This window comes from Pelodiscus sinensis, chromosome 11, assembly GCF_049634645.1.
Source record: "Pelodiscus sinensis isolate JC-2024 chromosome 11, ASM4963464v1, whole genome shotgun sequence".
Classification (NCBI taxonomy): Eukaryota; Metazoa; Chordata; order Testudines; family Trionychidae; genus Pelodiscus; species Pelodiscus sinensis.
This window is the reverse complement of record NC_134721.1, coordinates 48,462,301-48,476,905: the sequence shown is the minus strand read 5'-3', so window position 1 is coordinate 48,476,905 and position 14,605 is coordinate 48,462,301. Positions and strand designations below refer to the sequence as shown.

General features: G+C 43.2%; 1 protein-coding gene across 2 annotated transcripts in view; it reads left to right on the top strand.

The window, feature by feature from the left end:
- The first annotated feature begins 215 nt into the window (after positions 1-215).
- Positions 216-14,605, top strand: part of ACAD9 (acyl-CoA dehydrogenase family member 9) — a 47,410-nt gene continuing 33,020 nt past the window's right edge. The window contains exons 1-5 of one of the 2 annotated variants that reach the window (XM_075939739.1): positions 216-401; positions 2,961-3,054; positions 4,392-4,493; positions 12,866-12,972; positions 13,896-13,996. In XM_075939739.1, the coding sequence (XP_075795854.1) occupies positions 276-401; positions 2,961-3,054; positions 4,392-4,493; positions 12,866-12,972; positions 13,896-13,996 (530 nt within the window). In that variant the 5' untranslated portion in view covers positions 216-275. The remainder of the gene's footprint in view (positions 402-2,960; positions 3,055-4,391; positions 4,494-12,865; positions 12,973-13,895; positions 13,997-14,605) is intronic. The other variant, XM_075939738.1, reaches the window with a different exon arrangement.

Genomic DNA, 14,605 nt, shown 5'->3' with positions numbered 1-14,605 from the left:
GGGGTGGTGGGGCTGCAGAGAGCAGGCCCAGGGCAGCTGTGCCCAGGCTCAGGGCGGGACGGGCACAGAAGGCAGCTAAGGGACAGGCAGGCGGCGGCCAGCAGGGGGCGCGGATGGGCTCAGCAGGGAGCCGTTTGGCGCAGGAGACCCGCTTCAGGCTCCGTCGGCCGCCTGTGGTCAGGTGACCCGCCGGACACGTCATCAGCGTGCGCCCCGGACGACGTTTGTGGGCGCCGGGCCGCGGCGGGGGGGGGGTGTCTCAGCACCGTCCGGACATGAGCGGCCTCAGCCTCCTGCTGCGGGCGGCGCGCGCCGCCTTCCCCGCCGGGGCTCGGCAGCTGCGCACTGGCGGCCCCCGCTGCGCCTACGCCAAGGAGCTTTTCCTCGGGAAGCTCTGGAAGGTGAGGCCGGACTTCCGCCCCTCCCCCCCCCCCGTGTGTGCCCAGCCTCTGGGGAGCCTCCCCCGGGCCTCGCCTCCCTCCCCTCCCCGCACTGCCTGGGCCAGGCCGCTGGGGCGCTCCCCTCCCCTCCCCTCCCCGCACTGCCTGGGCCAGGCCGCTGGGGCGCTCCCCTCCCCTCCCCTCCCCGCACTGCCTGGGCCAGGCCTCTGGGGCGCTCCCCTCCCCTCCCCTCCCCGCACTGCCTGGGCCAGGCCGCTGGGGCGCTCCCCTCCCCTCCCCTCCCCGCACTGCCTGGGCCAGGCCTCTGGGGCGCTCCCCTCCCCTCCCCTCCCCGCACTGCCTGGGCCAGGCCGCTGGGGCGCTCCCCTCCCCTCCCCTCCCCGCACTGCCTGGGCCAGGCCTCTGGGGCGCTCCCCTCCCCTCCCCGCCCCGCTACAGGACGCTCCGGAGCGAAGCTGCTGCTTGGTGGGCGGGCTCTTAAAACGCGTTTATGGGAGGACAAACATGTCACCGCTGAATCTCTTCCGTGTTTACACACACATGGGGGGGGGGGGGGGGATCCACTGAGCTGCCGCCTCCGTCCATCTGCACGTGTCTTTCCCGCCTCTGGGTCGCTGCCAGGGCTGCCAGGTGCCTGGCTTTGAACCCGACACTCCAGTATTTGAGCTTCCTCGTCTGGGAAACAAATTGGGAAAATAGAAACGTATCTTCTAAATCACGTGTCATGCACGTTGCGATTTAATGTCAGGTGCGTCCAGTATTTTTGTTGAAACCGTCTGGCAACCCTAATCCCTGAGGTCGTCCACAGGGACGCCAATTCGTTCCGTCTGAATTCAGAGTCTTTCACAATTTCATCCTGGTTTATATCTGTGCCCTGGTCTTAAATCTGTTACCATATTTTTTTCTTCACCTGTGCTACAGTGTTCATAGTTTCCTTAGATTGGCACCTCTGTGCAATTGACTGGGGCTTCCCCTTTTATATGGAACTTTCTCCCCAGTTTAATTTGCCATCCTACCTGCCTTTCTTCATCTGTGTCCTTCATAAAAAAAAGCAGTTCTGTAATGGGATTTATAAGGAATGAGTTTATATGTAAAAAGAAAAAAAAAAAGCAAAGTGGAGGTCGCCTTTTACCAGTGAAATATTCCATATGCTTTTATTATGTCATGTAAATTGTAATATTATGAAATTTGGGACTCTATTCTTTTGTTTATAGTCTGCAATTTATAGTGTCAAGAATAGTTTAGAGCAGGGCTGGAGGATCTTTTTCCTGTCAGAGGCCAGTGACCCACAGAAAAAATCAACATGGAGGGGTGGGGGGAGACTTGGGTCTTCCCACTGCAGCAGGGTGATCAGGTTCTCATAGCTCCAGCCCCATGGAGGCCTGGGGTCAAAAACAAGGGGCTCAGGGTGTGAGAGTGGGGCTCGGGGCTGGAGCAGAAGGTTGTGTTGTGGGCAGGACATAGCGTATAGAAGGGGGTTCCAATCTGGAGTAGAGGGTTGGGGTCTAGATGCAGAGTCTCAGAGGGAGGTGGTGGGGTGCAGGAGAGGATTCCATTTTGCGACTTGGGTAGACTGGAGGTTCCCTTCTCCTGTTTTAGATGCTTAGCAAATAGTAGAGCAGTATCTTTTTACAGGTTGAAATCATTCTGAAATTTGAGTTTCTTTCCTATAGAAACTTAAACAATGAATGGTCCAGTAGCAGCTTAGAGACAAACCAGAAATATAGATAGTATAGTATGATGAGCTTTTGTGGGCACAACCCACTCCATCTGATGATATGATCTTTTATTTTTTTGGTTAGTGTCTAAGCTTCTACAGGACCATTCATTGTTTTTTTTTTTTAATTACAGACTAACACAACTATCCCTCTGAGACTTTTTTCCTATAGAAGTTATCCTGTATTCTATGGAGATTGTGCAAGGTCCAAAGATCCTGGATTCTGTACTGCTGAGTTATCACATTTGGGTGTACAACCATGCTTTGCACTTCAATTTTTGTTCGTTTCAATTGTTAGGAAACAAGTTGTGTAAGGATTTTTTTAAATTATTATTTATATATAAATAAAAAATAAATTACTCTCCGATGTATGTAAAGGAGGATTTTTGTATGGTCACTTTCAGTTCCACATTTCAGTGAACTGTTGGACAGGCAGCAACAGAGGCACATGTTAAACTTTTGATTGTTTGTTAATAGTTGTGTGCCTTTGGGGATGAAAGCAGTGCACTTGTTCATAGCTCACTTCACCTGTTGGCGCACTTCCTTACATATCAAATTTTTTTTCTTCATTCCAGTTTTTCATTTTCAGATGCTGTTTCTGGTTTGTTTCAGCATGCAATATAATTGAAAAATACTGTTTTCCATACAGAACAAGTATCTTTCACTTACTGAAAGTTGTAAATAAGTTTGCTCACTTGAGACTATCTGAATTCCTGTAAACATTTTCTGCTCTTTTGGGTTTTTTTTTTTTAAGACATCATCATCTAAAAGCCATGTGTTTTTTCTTGAACCTGCTCTTTATTTTAAATAAACTTAATCATATTAAAAAACTGACATTTTAGGAGGAAGTTTTCCCTTATCCAGAGATTTCTAATGAAGAATTAGAAGAAATCAACCAGTTTGTAGGACCAGTAGAAAAGTTCTTCAATGAAGAAGGTATGGTTATTATCTTTTTTTCTACATAAATGGCTTCTTATTACTATAATTAAAATAAAAAAACTTTTGGGCATTTATCGTGACTTGTGTATACAGTGACTGTGTCCCCTTGCATTGTCAATTTCTCTTTTTGTGGTTTGTGCAAAGAGAAAAGTGAAATAGAAGAATAATTTATAAAAGCACACATTGAAAGGAGAGATCTGGGGCAGATGTAAGAAGTGAAACTGCTTCTTTAAATTTTTCCATTTAAAAGTTCCTTTCACTGTCCTGTAATTTATAAGCCTCTGACTTTGCTCATCTTTCCAACCAAATTCAATGGAGGCTAGCACAAAAAGAGAATATTTCAGAATCTAAGAGCATATACAACTATGTTCTGCAATCTTAACTAGAGCAGTAGTTCTGGTTTGAAATATTCAGGTATCACCACTTGGAACTAAAACTTCTGCCAGTGAAACCTTCCAGATCATTCCTCTTGTATGCAGTCAGGGAAAGATCACTGAGGATCTCTGCCTCGTCAGCTGGATGAGTATTTCAGCTTCTGAGAATCTCTCTCCTTACAGAAATCTCTTCAGTTTTATTTGCTTTGAGGAGTGCTCACTACTTACTCTGTAAGAAATGAATGGAAAATTCCAATGGCCGTTCTCCTATGCAATCCAGGAACTACCATGGAGAGAGAAGTTTGCTCATATTCTCTCCAACTATTGATGCCTTAGGGACTAGAACCAGTAGAAGCAGAATTGCAAGGTCAAGTAACTTCTCCTTCCAGATATATTTTTGAGGGGTTAATTTCCCTGCAATCTGAGGAGATGAGATAAGATGCACTGGGTTGCAGTATTCCGCTTTACATCTACTTCAGAATTGCAGTAGTGAGCTGAAATAGGACAGTGTCTGATGATTGCAGGAGCTGTTGAATGCTTTTCCAGATGCAAGTGAGGGGTTGGGAATTCCATTGACTAGTTTATAAGGGGGGTCGCAGCGGCTTTGCTTTTTAAATGTAGTCAGAGCCGTCAGGGCTCAGTCCTGGCTCACGCCGGGTCGCCCCCACTGTGCCTGTGCCTCTGCCTCCCGTCCTCACCCCTGCATGGAGATGGTGCTGGGGGAAGCTGGCTTTTAAGCTGGGGGGAAGTGAGCGACTCAGACCCCCTCTTTCCATTAGCCATATCCCATTTTGCAGGTCTCTGATCTCATGTTGATTATTGGGAATAGAGGTTATGCTGTTGTTGGGTTAGCATGCCACTGTTTTGAGTGCTGCTGCTGCAGCCTGCCTGCTTCATACTGATTTACACACTCTTGTGAAGAGGCATACTTGCTGTAACCATTTATACCTCTATTTTCAGTGGACTCTAAGAAAATTGACCAAGATGCTAAAATTCCTCCAGAAACTCTAAAAGGATTGAAGAGTCTTGGACTCTTTGGTATGCAGATTCCAGAGGAATATGGTAAGTAAAAGAAGATACTGAAAATAGAGCCAAACAGTTTCTTAAGCTTCCTTTCAGTACAGAATGCATCATAAAGCAGCACCTGCCACTTCACCTGTTTTCAGGTTGGCTGCAGTAGAGAGGGTATTGGTGTTGCATGGGCATCTGTCTCGCAGCACTTGCTAAAGATGCGTAAAATTCTATTTGATTAAAAGAACTGGCTTGCTAGACGAACTGGTGTTTTGATGGAATGTCCATATTGATGCCACTATGGGTACGTCTACACTACCATCCTAGTTCGAACTAGGGTGGTTAATGTAGTCATTCGAAGTTGCAAATGAAGCCTGGGATCTTGGGCTTCATTTGCATCTTGCTGGGCGCTGCCATTTTTAAATCCTCGTTAGTGCGGACTCCGTGCCTGCAGAGTAGGTAGTTCGAATTAGGCTTTCTAATTCGAACTACCGGTACACCTCGTTCCGGCACGGAGTAACCGGCGGCGCACAGCAAGATGCAAATGAAGCCCGGGATATTTAAATCCTGGGCTTCATTTGCAACTTCGAATGACTACATTAACCACCCTAGTTTGAACTAGGGTGGTAGTGTAGACATACCGTATCTTACTTAGTCGAATAATCACTGAAGTCTTTGTCAGCTTTAAAAGTTTAGTGTTAGTGTTTCAACATAATTGTATTTTATTAAATCAAAAAAATCTTGTCTTCTACAGTTATAATATCTGTAGTCCAGGACACTAAAACCTAAGATAAGAAACGAGGAGATCGCTTGCCTGCCTGTTTTCAGCTGATACTTTCTGCATAACTATCATGGGGGGCGGGGGGGAATGGATTTTAAAAAGAGATTTGGGTGGAGGACAGAAGAGTAGCTTTAAAAACGAATTTGGGCTGGGTATTTTGTGTAAAGGGCAGCCTGACCTATAGTGCACTTGTTGCAGTGACTATGATAGTGCTGAATAAAGCAGGAGGCAGACATCACGAGTTCTTTAGTTATATCTTTTAACCCTATTCCCATGTTGACACGTGCAGGTTGACCCAGTACTTATTTTTAATTTGTCATGAGTGCTGTGGAGATATGAATCTTTCTTTTGCAAAGATATGAGAACAGCATCCATTTGATCCCATTCCAAGATTCATGTATAATACAGATAACTAAAAAAAAAATGGAAGAGTTTAGAATAAAGACATTTTGGATCATAGTAGCCACAAGAATTTATAACAGGCTTAATTTTGTATTGGAATATATCAAATTATCTCCTACTTTAGTAGTCTTAACATGGTTTTTGTTATGCCAGATGGCTCTTCTATCACTCAGACAAACTTTTGAAAACTTAGTCTGTGTGCCTAACTAATACTGTTGTGAGGCACTAGGTGTGTTTACATGCTGAAAGCTAAGTAAATGCCATTTCTGAGTGAGGATCTTCAGCTTTGTCCAAAAATCTAGCTTTTTCTTTCTCTCTCTTTTGTGTAGTCTGTATTGAAATATTTTAGATCACACAATGCTGAGTGGGTTGATTCACCAAGAGGAAACCCATTGAGATGTATCTCTATCATTACAATACATCAAATAACACTTTACATTAATCCTTATGACAATCCTTTTGTGCAAGAGAATTTGATCTGGCTTAAGAGCTGCAGGTTCATTCATGCTGTATTTACAATTCTGTCAACTAGGCAAAGTTGGTCTAGCATAAGAATTTTTAGCAATCAGTTCCTACAAAATGGGACATGGTTGCATTCTACAGTTAGATTAGGAAATATCAGTCAAGGGCAGGGATGTAATAGTGCAGTTGATTAGCCGAGAAACAAAAGCTTATAGACTACATGCATTTTACCCACCCCACCGTGCCAGTCCTTTTTTAAGCAGGCTAGCCAGCATCCCAGCTCAATCCTGGTTCATGCCAGGTCTGGGACCTACCCCCGCTGCAGCTTTGCATTTAAAATGTATTAGGAGCCAGGCGGGCAGGCAGCCTGGCTCAGTTGCAGCTTGAGCTAGGTCCACGAGCTCAGATCTGACCCCCAGACAGGGGCTGCTACCTCTGTATCAGAAGCAGCAGTATGGGGTGACAGGCAGCTGAGTCTGCAGGGGGAGCTGGTTTTTAAACTGGCTCCCCTCACAGACCAGCTCCTACCTGGCACCCCGTGCTGCTGCCTTTGATACAGAGGTAGTGTGGAGTGGTGTTGGTGGGAGTGCACTGGCTACCAGTCCCACTCTTGCAGACTAGAATGGTCAAGTAACAGATAAGAATTCATGAGGTTAATCAACTATTCAGTTAACTGATATTTAACAACCCTAGTCCAGGGTTATGAGACATTATCTGAGAGGTGCAATAATTCTTCAAAAGTCAGCCCCAGGATTTCAATTTCAGGTCAGTCTCATAACACTATGGCTCATGAACAACAGATCTAATTATGAGCCTGCTTCTTATCCCCTGAGCTTATTCATTATGAGCCATTAATAGAAATGGCTCTGAACCTCATTGGTGTATTTGTCAGACTTGTGATTTGAAAACAGTCAAAGCGTTGGAAACAGCTTCTGTATTTGAATCATTATATCCACAGTATGTGAAGTTGTCATGTACAGTTGTGGTTAGTACATTAATGTTATGTGGATAGGGATTTCAGCTGTACTTTTAATTACAAAAATGTGACTTGCGTATTGGTCTCAAAGATTACACTTGACATAACCTCTTGAATAATATTAGTCCCGGGCAATATGAAGAAAGAATGAATTACAAATAAAATACAACTTGAGCAAAAAAAAATGTTTGTTCAAACACAGATATGAACCTAGAATTTTCAATTAAAAGCTCAGTGTTCGTACTAGCCTGCACCTCAATAAAATAAAAGCATCTAACACTGCCCTTGTGCTGCTGTCACAGTCTTACATCTTCAAATCTAATTTCATATTGAGAGGATATTGTGCTTGTGCAGCTTCCCCATGACGTGTTGAAAATGTGCCTTTCTAAAAGGTGGTTTTGTAACTGGTTTAATAAACGTTGGAGACTAAGTTATGCTTTTTGACTACATGCTCCTTCTATCTAATAGTTATAACTTGGTCATCTGTGTCTTGAATATGTGAAGTCTTTTAACAGTGAGTAATATACTTCTTCATCTGAAATTGTTAGTCTGTCTTTGAGTCTGTAAGTAGGGCCCTACCAATTTCGGTCATGAAACACACGTCACGGACTGTGAAATCCAATATCTCTTTGTTCCTAGGGGCACCTCAGCAAAGGGGGCTCCCAACTGCAGTTGAGATGAAGGAGGATGGGACTTGCCCATTCTCTGCTCAGAGGCTCTGGGAGAGGAGACCAGGCCCACTTCTGGGTTCTCTTCCCCATCCCCCCTCTGCTGCAGGCCACTTTGATACTGGACAGCAACCCCACAGATTCTTGCAGCTGGAAGAGACTTGAGGTGTAGATCCAACCTTCCCTGTGCTTCTGGGAGCGTCCCAGAAGAGGAGGCTCCAAGCTTCAGTTAGGTTGGCAAAAGATTAGACTTGTCCATCACTTGCATAGGTGATCTGGTGGGGGGGAGGGGAAGCTTGGAGATTGGATCCACCTCCATGTCCAGGAACCTCCTTTGGCTGTAGGAAGTTCTTCAGTTGCTGCATTCAATGAGGGTGGTGATCCCATGACACCTAATACAAGTTTGCAACACTCCCCCCCTCCCCCCCCAACCTTTTGGGTTGGGTCTCCACAGTTAAAATCCTTGTGGATATTCACACAACTCCTGGGAGTTGATGTGCAATTACTTAACATTAGTGCATAGCTCAGTATAATTTTGTAAGTCAATTCTTTTATCTAGACAAGATTGACCAATAAAACAATTTGGGTGATTAATTTATGGGAACTATAGATAAAATTTAAATAAAGCTGCTGTTCTGCTAATATTTACCTACTCTGAATAGCAGTTTCATTATTCTCTAGTCTTGCAAATGAGTTGCTTACAATAAGAAATCAGAAAAGTAAAACCTTATTGCATGAGTAAGCTATGTTTTTCTGTACCATAGCTAATGGTATTGAGGCTGAGTAACCTCATTCTGGCATGCAGGTGGTTAATTTGCAGGTGAAATAGGAAGTATAAGGGCCAGGCATACCATCCAGTGAGCCAGTGCCCCCCTAAACCCATAGCCATCTGTGGTGGGTGATGACTTTCCTTAACTGGTCTCAAAGGCAAACCACTGTCCCAGTGATGGAGAAATCCAGATAAGATGTGCAGAGAGTCATGGAGACAGGAAACCTTCTCCACAGCCACTGTGGAACAAGTCAATCGGATGCCAGTAGGAAGTAGCCCAAGGAAATGAGACATGGGGGCCTTAAGTTGTGTTGCTAGGAAACCAGGCAGCAACCTCATGTTTCCCTGCCAGCCCAGCAAGAGGATCATCATTGCTTTGAGTATTTTTGCGAAGAGCGGGAGGGAAGGTGAATGGCCTCCCTATCCCTGGCACTGCACCTGGGGCTGGATAATTCCTAGGCCAGGTAGCCTTGAGCTTTTGCCTGCTTTTCTGCTCAGCCCTTAAGTATGTATTGGGTTAACCCTCCAGCAGGAGTCCCAAGCCACAGACTTGTTACTGGCTCAGGGGGGCTAAGCTGCTATGTACCCAGTGACTCAGTGGTGAAGCAGGACAACTGATTACATCACTCGACCTAAGCACCAGCTCTCCACTACCGCTGAAAGGGGTGCTCTGGAGGAGACAAAGAACCTTTCATTAGTAAACTTAAAATGGAATTATTGCCTGTTCATCATCTACACCCGCTTTTTTCATCTTTGAAAGTGATGCATTCATTTTCATATAGCTCAGTGCATCATCTGCTCCAAGTTGTTTTGTAATATTTTGTAATGGTAGCATGTCTGCTAGCTGCAGCAGTATACACAATTTTCTTGTAGGTGAAAAAGCAACATAAAAAATGAAAACGTACATGTGCACTGAAAAGTAATATTCTAACTGACTGGAATATTTTTAGAGCCCATTTTGTGCCAGTGATACTAGGAATTAATGATAGGCAGCACCATTAACGATCTAGCAGTAACCCTCAGTCACACCTTGTGCATTCTCCATCTGAAGAACATGAGGATGCATTGGGCCAAATCTTCTGCTCTCATAACTCCATTGAAATCTGGAGAGTTACTGCACTGGGGAATTTGGCAACTGAATGTTTAAGGCCATGTGCATTGGGGAGTTTTAAATGAGAATTCCTACCAACAGAATTCCTACTTACCACTACTGGTTTGTGTGCCCTGGTATTAGCTCCAGTCTACACCAGGCTCTTGTGGCCAAACCAGAAGGTTTTGCTAATAGTTAGAACACTGGACCTGGCTTTGCGAGCATAGTGTAAAGTAAGGCTTCGGTTGGTGCAAACACTTGGTTCTTGTGAATCAGTACAGTGTTTGTGAGAATTCTCTTGTAAAAATCTCTAATGCATGTGAGGCCTTGAAGAATCTTGAGGGGTTTTTGTAACTAAAACACACTATCAAAAAGCTAGGTGGACAACATCTCATTGGAATAAAACACTGCTTTTGGGTTTGAGACTTCTCCTAATCTTTAGTGTTAAAGTTGTCTTTATACATTTAGTCTTGTTTTTTGGTGGGTAAAGTTCATGACCTAATCTCTCTTGTGTATTTTTAAAAAAAGTTTTTCCTATGGGGTGACAGAGAGATGTAATTATGTCACTTTGCGTCCCGCAGAAACAAGCCCCACCCTGGCCCTTCCGAGGGCCTACATGGAGGACTTGGGCTGCCCATGGCCTGGCCCTCCCCTTCTCAGCAGCTGGGGGAAAAGCAGGGTTGGCGTGGCTCTGGCCCAGCCCTTCCAGGCGAGGTCTCCCCATAGCGGCAGCTGTGAGCTGCACGGCCCTTCCCCTCCCCAGGGAGAAAGCGCCTGGGCTGGCGTGGCTGGGGGGGGGGGGGGGGGAGAGCAAAAGGGGGGAGGGAAGAGAGAAGAGGCCTGGGTTGGCGCTGCTCAGGGTGGGGGAGGGGACCAGGCTGGCACTGTTGCAGCACAGCCTTCCCCAGTGGCTGGGGGGAGAGCTGGAGTTGCCTACTCCCCCCCAAGGGTGGGGGGGGGAGGGTTAGTGAGTGTAGTGAACAGGGGGCACAGCCCCCTAGTATATTTTTAAGTCTGGAAGGTGCCTCAGGTCTGCTTGTTCTTTTTGAAGAACAAAGTTCATCATAAAATGATAAAGAATAAACTTTTGCTTTCCACATTGCTGCAGTCTTTTCAACAGACTGTTGTTAGCGACAGTTAAAAGAATGCGGTATTAGATTAGTTAGTTCTTCTTAGGCCTTCGGGATATTTGAAACATGAATGTTTACTGAGAGACCAAAGTTGACATCTGAAGAGTGGAAGAAGTTTCAGTGAAAGCATTAAATTGGTTTTGTGGAGTGTGGTATATATCTGGTAATGCAATGAAGACACTTCCAGGTGTTTGAGAGATTTCTGTTTGTTTAACATGTAGTAGGTCTGTGAGCCTGGTAAACCATGGCTTGTCGTGCAAATGACTGTTACATCAGACCAACTGAGCCCAGGAAAGCAATATTGTAAGACACTACTATGCACTTGTAAATATATTGTACATGAACTTCTCATAGTATATGATGGGCTATATTGTAATTTGAAAGGGGGCATAATTAAAGTTGTACACATGAACATAATTTTGGCATTTGACTTTGATAGTCAGTCTTAAGACTTTTGTGTAAGGAATGTACAGAGGGACAATTTAAAAAAGTGCTTCGTTCTCCAGTACTTGGGAAATATATTGGTTTTCAAAAAGATGAATAAATACATAAGTAATGATATGTAAATTCTGTTGTTTGAAATTATTGGCTGGGCACTGCACAAGCGAGAACACTATTCCACCCACCTTGGGCGGTCCACTTGCTGGCTCCCGCATTCCTGTAAACTTTAGAAAAAGGGAATGAAAATGAAAACTGCGTTTTAATAACAATTTTCTGGGTTTGCAATTGAGGAGAAAAATATTAGTTCTATAACCCTGGGTGTCAAAATTATGCATATGTGAATTCGGAATGTAAAATCCTTGTTAATCAGTTTAAATGTTAACTGATTAAACAGGGTGGGGTAGGGAGGGGGCAGGCGGGGGCTACTCTGGCTGGGCTGGAGTGCTCCCTGACTGTGGTGGGCCCCACAGAGCTGGAGCAGTCCTCTGTCCATGGTGGGTTGGGAGCTGCTCCAGCCCACTGGTTAATGGTAAACAATAAGCTTTACCCAAAAAGGATGAGGCTTACCTGTTAACTGGCTAACCATTCACATCCCTAATGTGAATGCTGGAAATACAAAGGAAAGATGCATAATATGAGATGAAATTATGGCTGTGGTTTTTTCCTCCTCGCCCGACTTTTCTGTGCTCCTTGTACATATATTGTTTGTTTATTTACAACAGAGGGTCACAGAATGGGAAAAAAATTCACACCCATGGCAAAATAGTTTCTCAAAGTATTTAATTTTTATGTTATTTAAACATCTTAATAGTGTCTTTTGCCATTATTTAGTACCCATTCAGAAAACTGAACTCTTTTTGATCTTTCTCTTCTCTTGTGATGTGCAGGCTAACATGGTTTTTGCTTTTAGTCTTCATGTTCTTGTCTCCTGTACCAGCTACAATGACATCAGCATTGTTCTGAGAGTAAAGTTTGTTAAATGCTATACTCCCTCTGCTGGCTGCTTCTGCAGCTGTTGAGTCAAAAGATTTTCCGTGAACAATAGCTGGCTTTCTTTTAAAGGACTCTAAACCAAACCGCAGTGTCAGATGAACGATCTTTCAAGTATAAGTTTAATTTGTCCTAATGCCCCTTTGATGTAAACAGGTATTCAGTAGACTTTTTCTAACATTCAGTGGACTGAATCATGTCTGTTCTAGAGCAAGTATTTTTAAACTTTGGGTCACCAGTTGTCAGGATAGAGCTGAGCTGGCAGTGGCCATGCCTGCGGACTCTCACGTAAATAAAACATCACTTATCAGGGTAGAGCTGCAACCCAACATTTGAAAACCCCTATTCGAGAGGGATATGCGCAGTGTCAGCTTGTCATGGTAGAACTAAAATATCTATGCTTCTACCGCTGACAAATAAATATCCACAAGCAATTTTTAAAAGGTGATTTGTCTCTTCTAAAATGATTTCCTCCTGAATTGCTATAGATAGAGAGTTGTTCACTTTTTGGGCAAACAATATGCTTGTTACAAGTAATGTATTATTAAAGGCTTCCTTAGTGTTCTTTGAGCATTTAGGACACTGGTAACTTGTTGTGGTTGGTTTGTTTTTGTTTTTCTATACTGAAGTATTTCTGTCTATAAGGACGTCTTTTAAAACAGTGACATGTATATTGATTGACAAAAGAAAAACATTTTTTTCTCCCCCCCTCAGGTGGACTTGGTCTCTCAAATACAATGTATGCACGTTTAGGAGAAATAATTTCTCTAGATGGGTCTATTGCAGTTACTTTGGCAGCTCATCAAGCAATAGGGCTTAAGGTAACAATGGGTTATTTAAATGTTGTACATGGCTTGGAGAGGCCAGATGGGATGAACTTACATTCAAGTGTAGATTGTGCGTGATGGATCTTAATTTATTTGTAATAATAAATGAAAATTAATTACCAGCTGTGCACAGTAAATTAAGCTATATTTTTATTTCATGCTAGTGTGCTATAATTTTTTTCAAGAGTGATCCTCCCATACACTTATCTTTGTCATTTAAGATCTACTAATGCAAAGTGCCATAAAAGAACAAAGTACTGTTTATTATTCTCCTCTTGTGTCCAGTCTGGGATAATTGCAGGTAACACTTCCCACTGCCAGAGAGCAATCAAAAAGTTTTGTTGAGACTCTGTATCCTAACCTGGTACAAAAAAGCCTCTTCATTGGTCTAAAAACATCTGATTGTAACTTGGACTGCCTTTGATAAGAAGCCCTGCCTATAAAGGTCTAAAGAAAAATATTCGTTTGATATGAAACAGTCTGAAAAATAAGTAAATCATGCCTTGTTCTTTGCTTAATGCCCTTTTTATTATAATACAGTAATGGCACTAAAAGTGCTGCATTTTCTAATAGAGCAGGCTACCTAAAGGACTAAGGGGCTAATTCATGTTTCATGCTCACTTTGTCCATCTCAAAGAGAGTAATTGCTATGAGGATTTCAGCTGATGGTTGATTACTAATACCCTGTCCAAAAAAGTGGTCTAATACCAGCTTATGTCATGTATACAATCGATCAGCTATATGATGATAGCTTTATTAGACATCCATGTCAAACAGTCTGTTAAAATCTTAATACCACCCAATTATGCATTTAATGTTCAATTTTTCTGTATATTATGAATTAAACATTCTCTGAATGGTTTTTTACTTTGTATACATCATGACAAGATGGTAAGTCTTATTCATGTCTTTATTAGGGAATCTTGATTGCTGGCACTGATGAGCAGAAAGAAAAGTATCTACCCAAATTAGCATCTGGGGAGCATGTTGCAGCTTTTTGCCTTACAGAACCTGGAAGGTAACCTCTTTATTTTTACAACAAACAATGTTTTATTTTATGACGTTTAGTTTGCTTTGTTATAATGGCACTGGTTTATCAACATGAGATCTATTCAGTGTGTGTGACTTTAAGGTGGGTCTTGTCAATAACGATAGAGAAGAACTTTGGAAATGGAGGTTGTTCGGATCTCTGAACTATATGGTTGTTCCTTCAGAAGTTTACAACTGAAGATGGCTTTAATACAGCTTTGAAATGTTACTCTGCAGAAGATTCACCTATAGCTCCTGTGCAATTACTTTTAAATTTAGGCTACATTGGCCCAAACCTTGCCATATCAGACACCTTAATTTATCAGTGAAACTGAATCTTGTTTGAAGGAGCAATATTCTGACACCATGAACACCGAACTGGTTACTTTCTGCTTCTGTGATAGTTAGAGAAAAATTATAAAAACTGAGCCAGGTATTGAGGAAGCTAACAGAAACAGTATTGAGAAACCTTTGTGCTTGTCTGTGTGCAATTCGCACAATAGCTTGCTGCGAACTAATTGTTTGTATGAACAAGTCCTTAGTCTTTCATTGAAGGTGTATAAAATTTTAATGGATTTCTGGCAGCATCTTTGTCAAG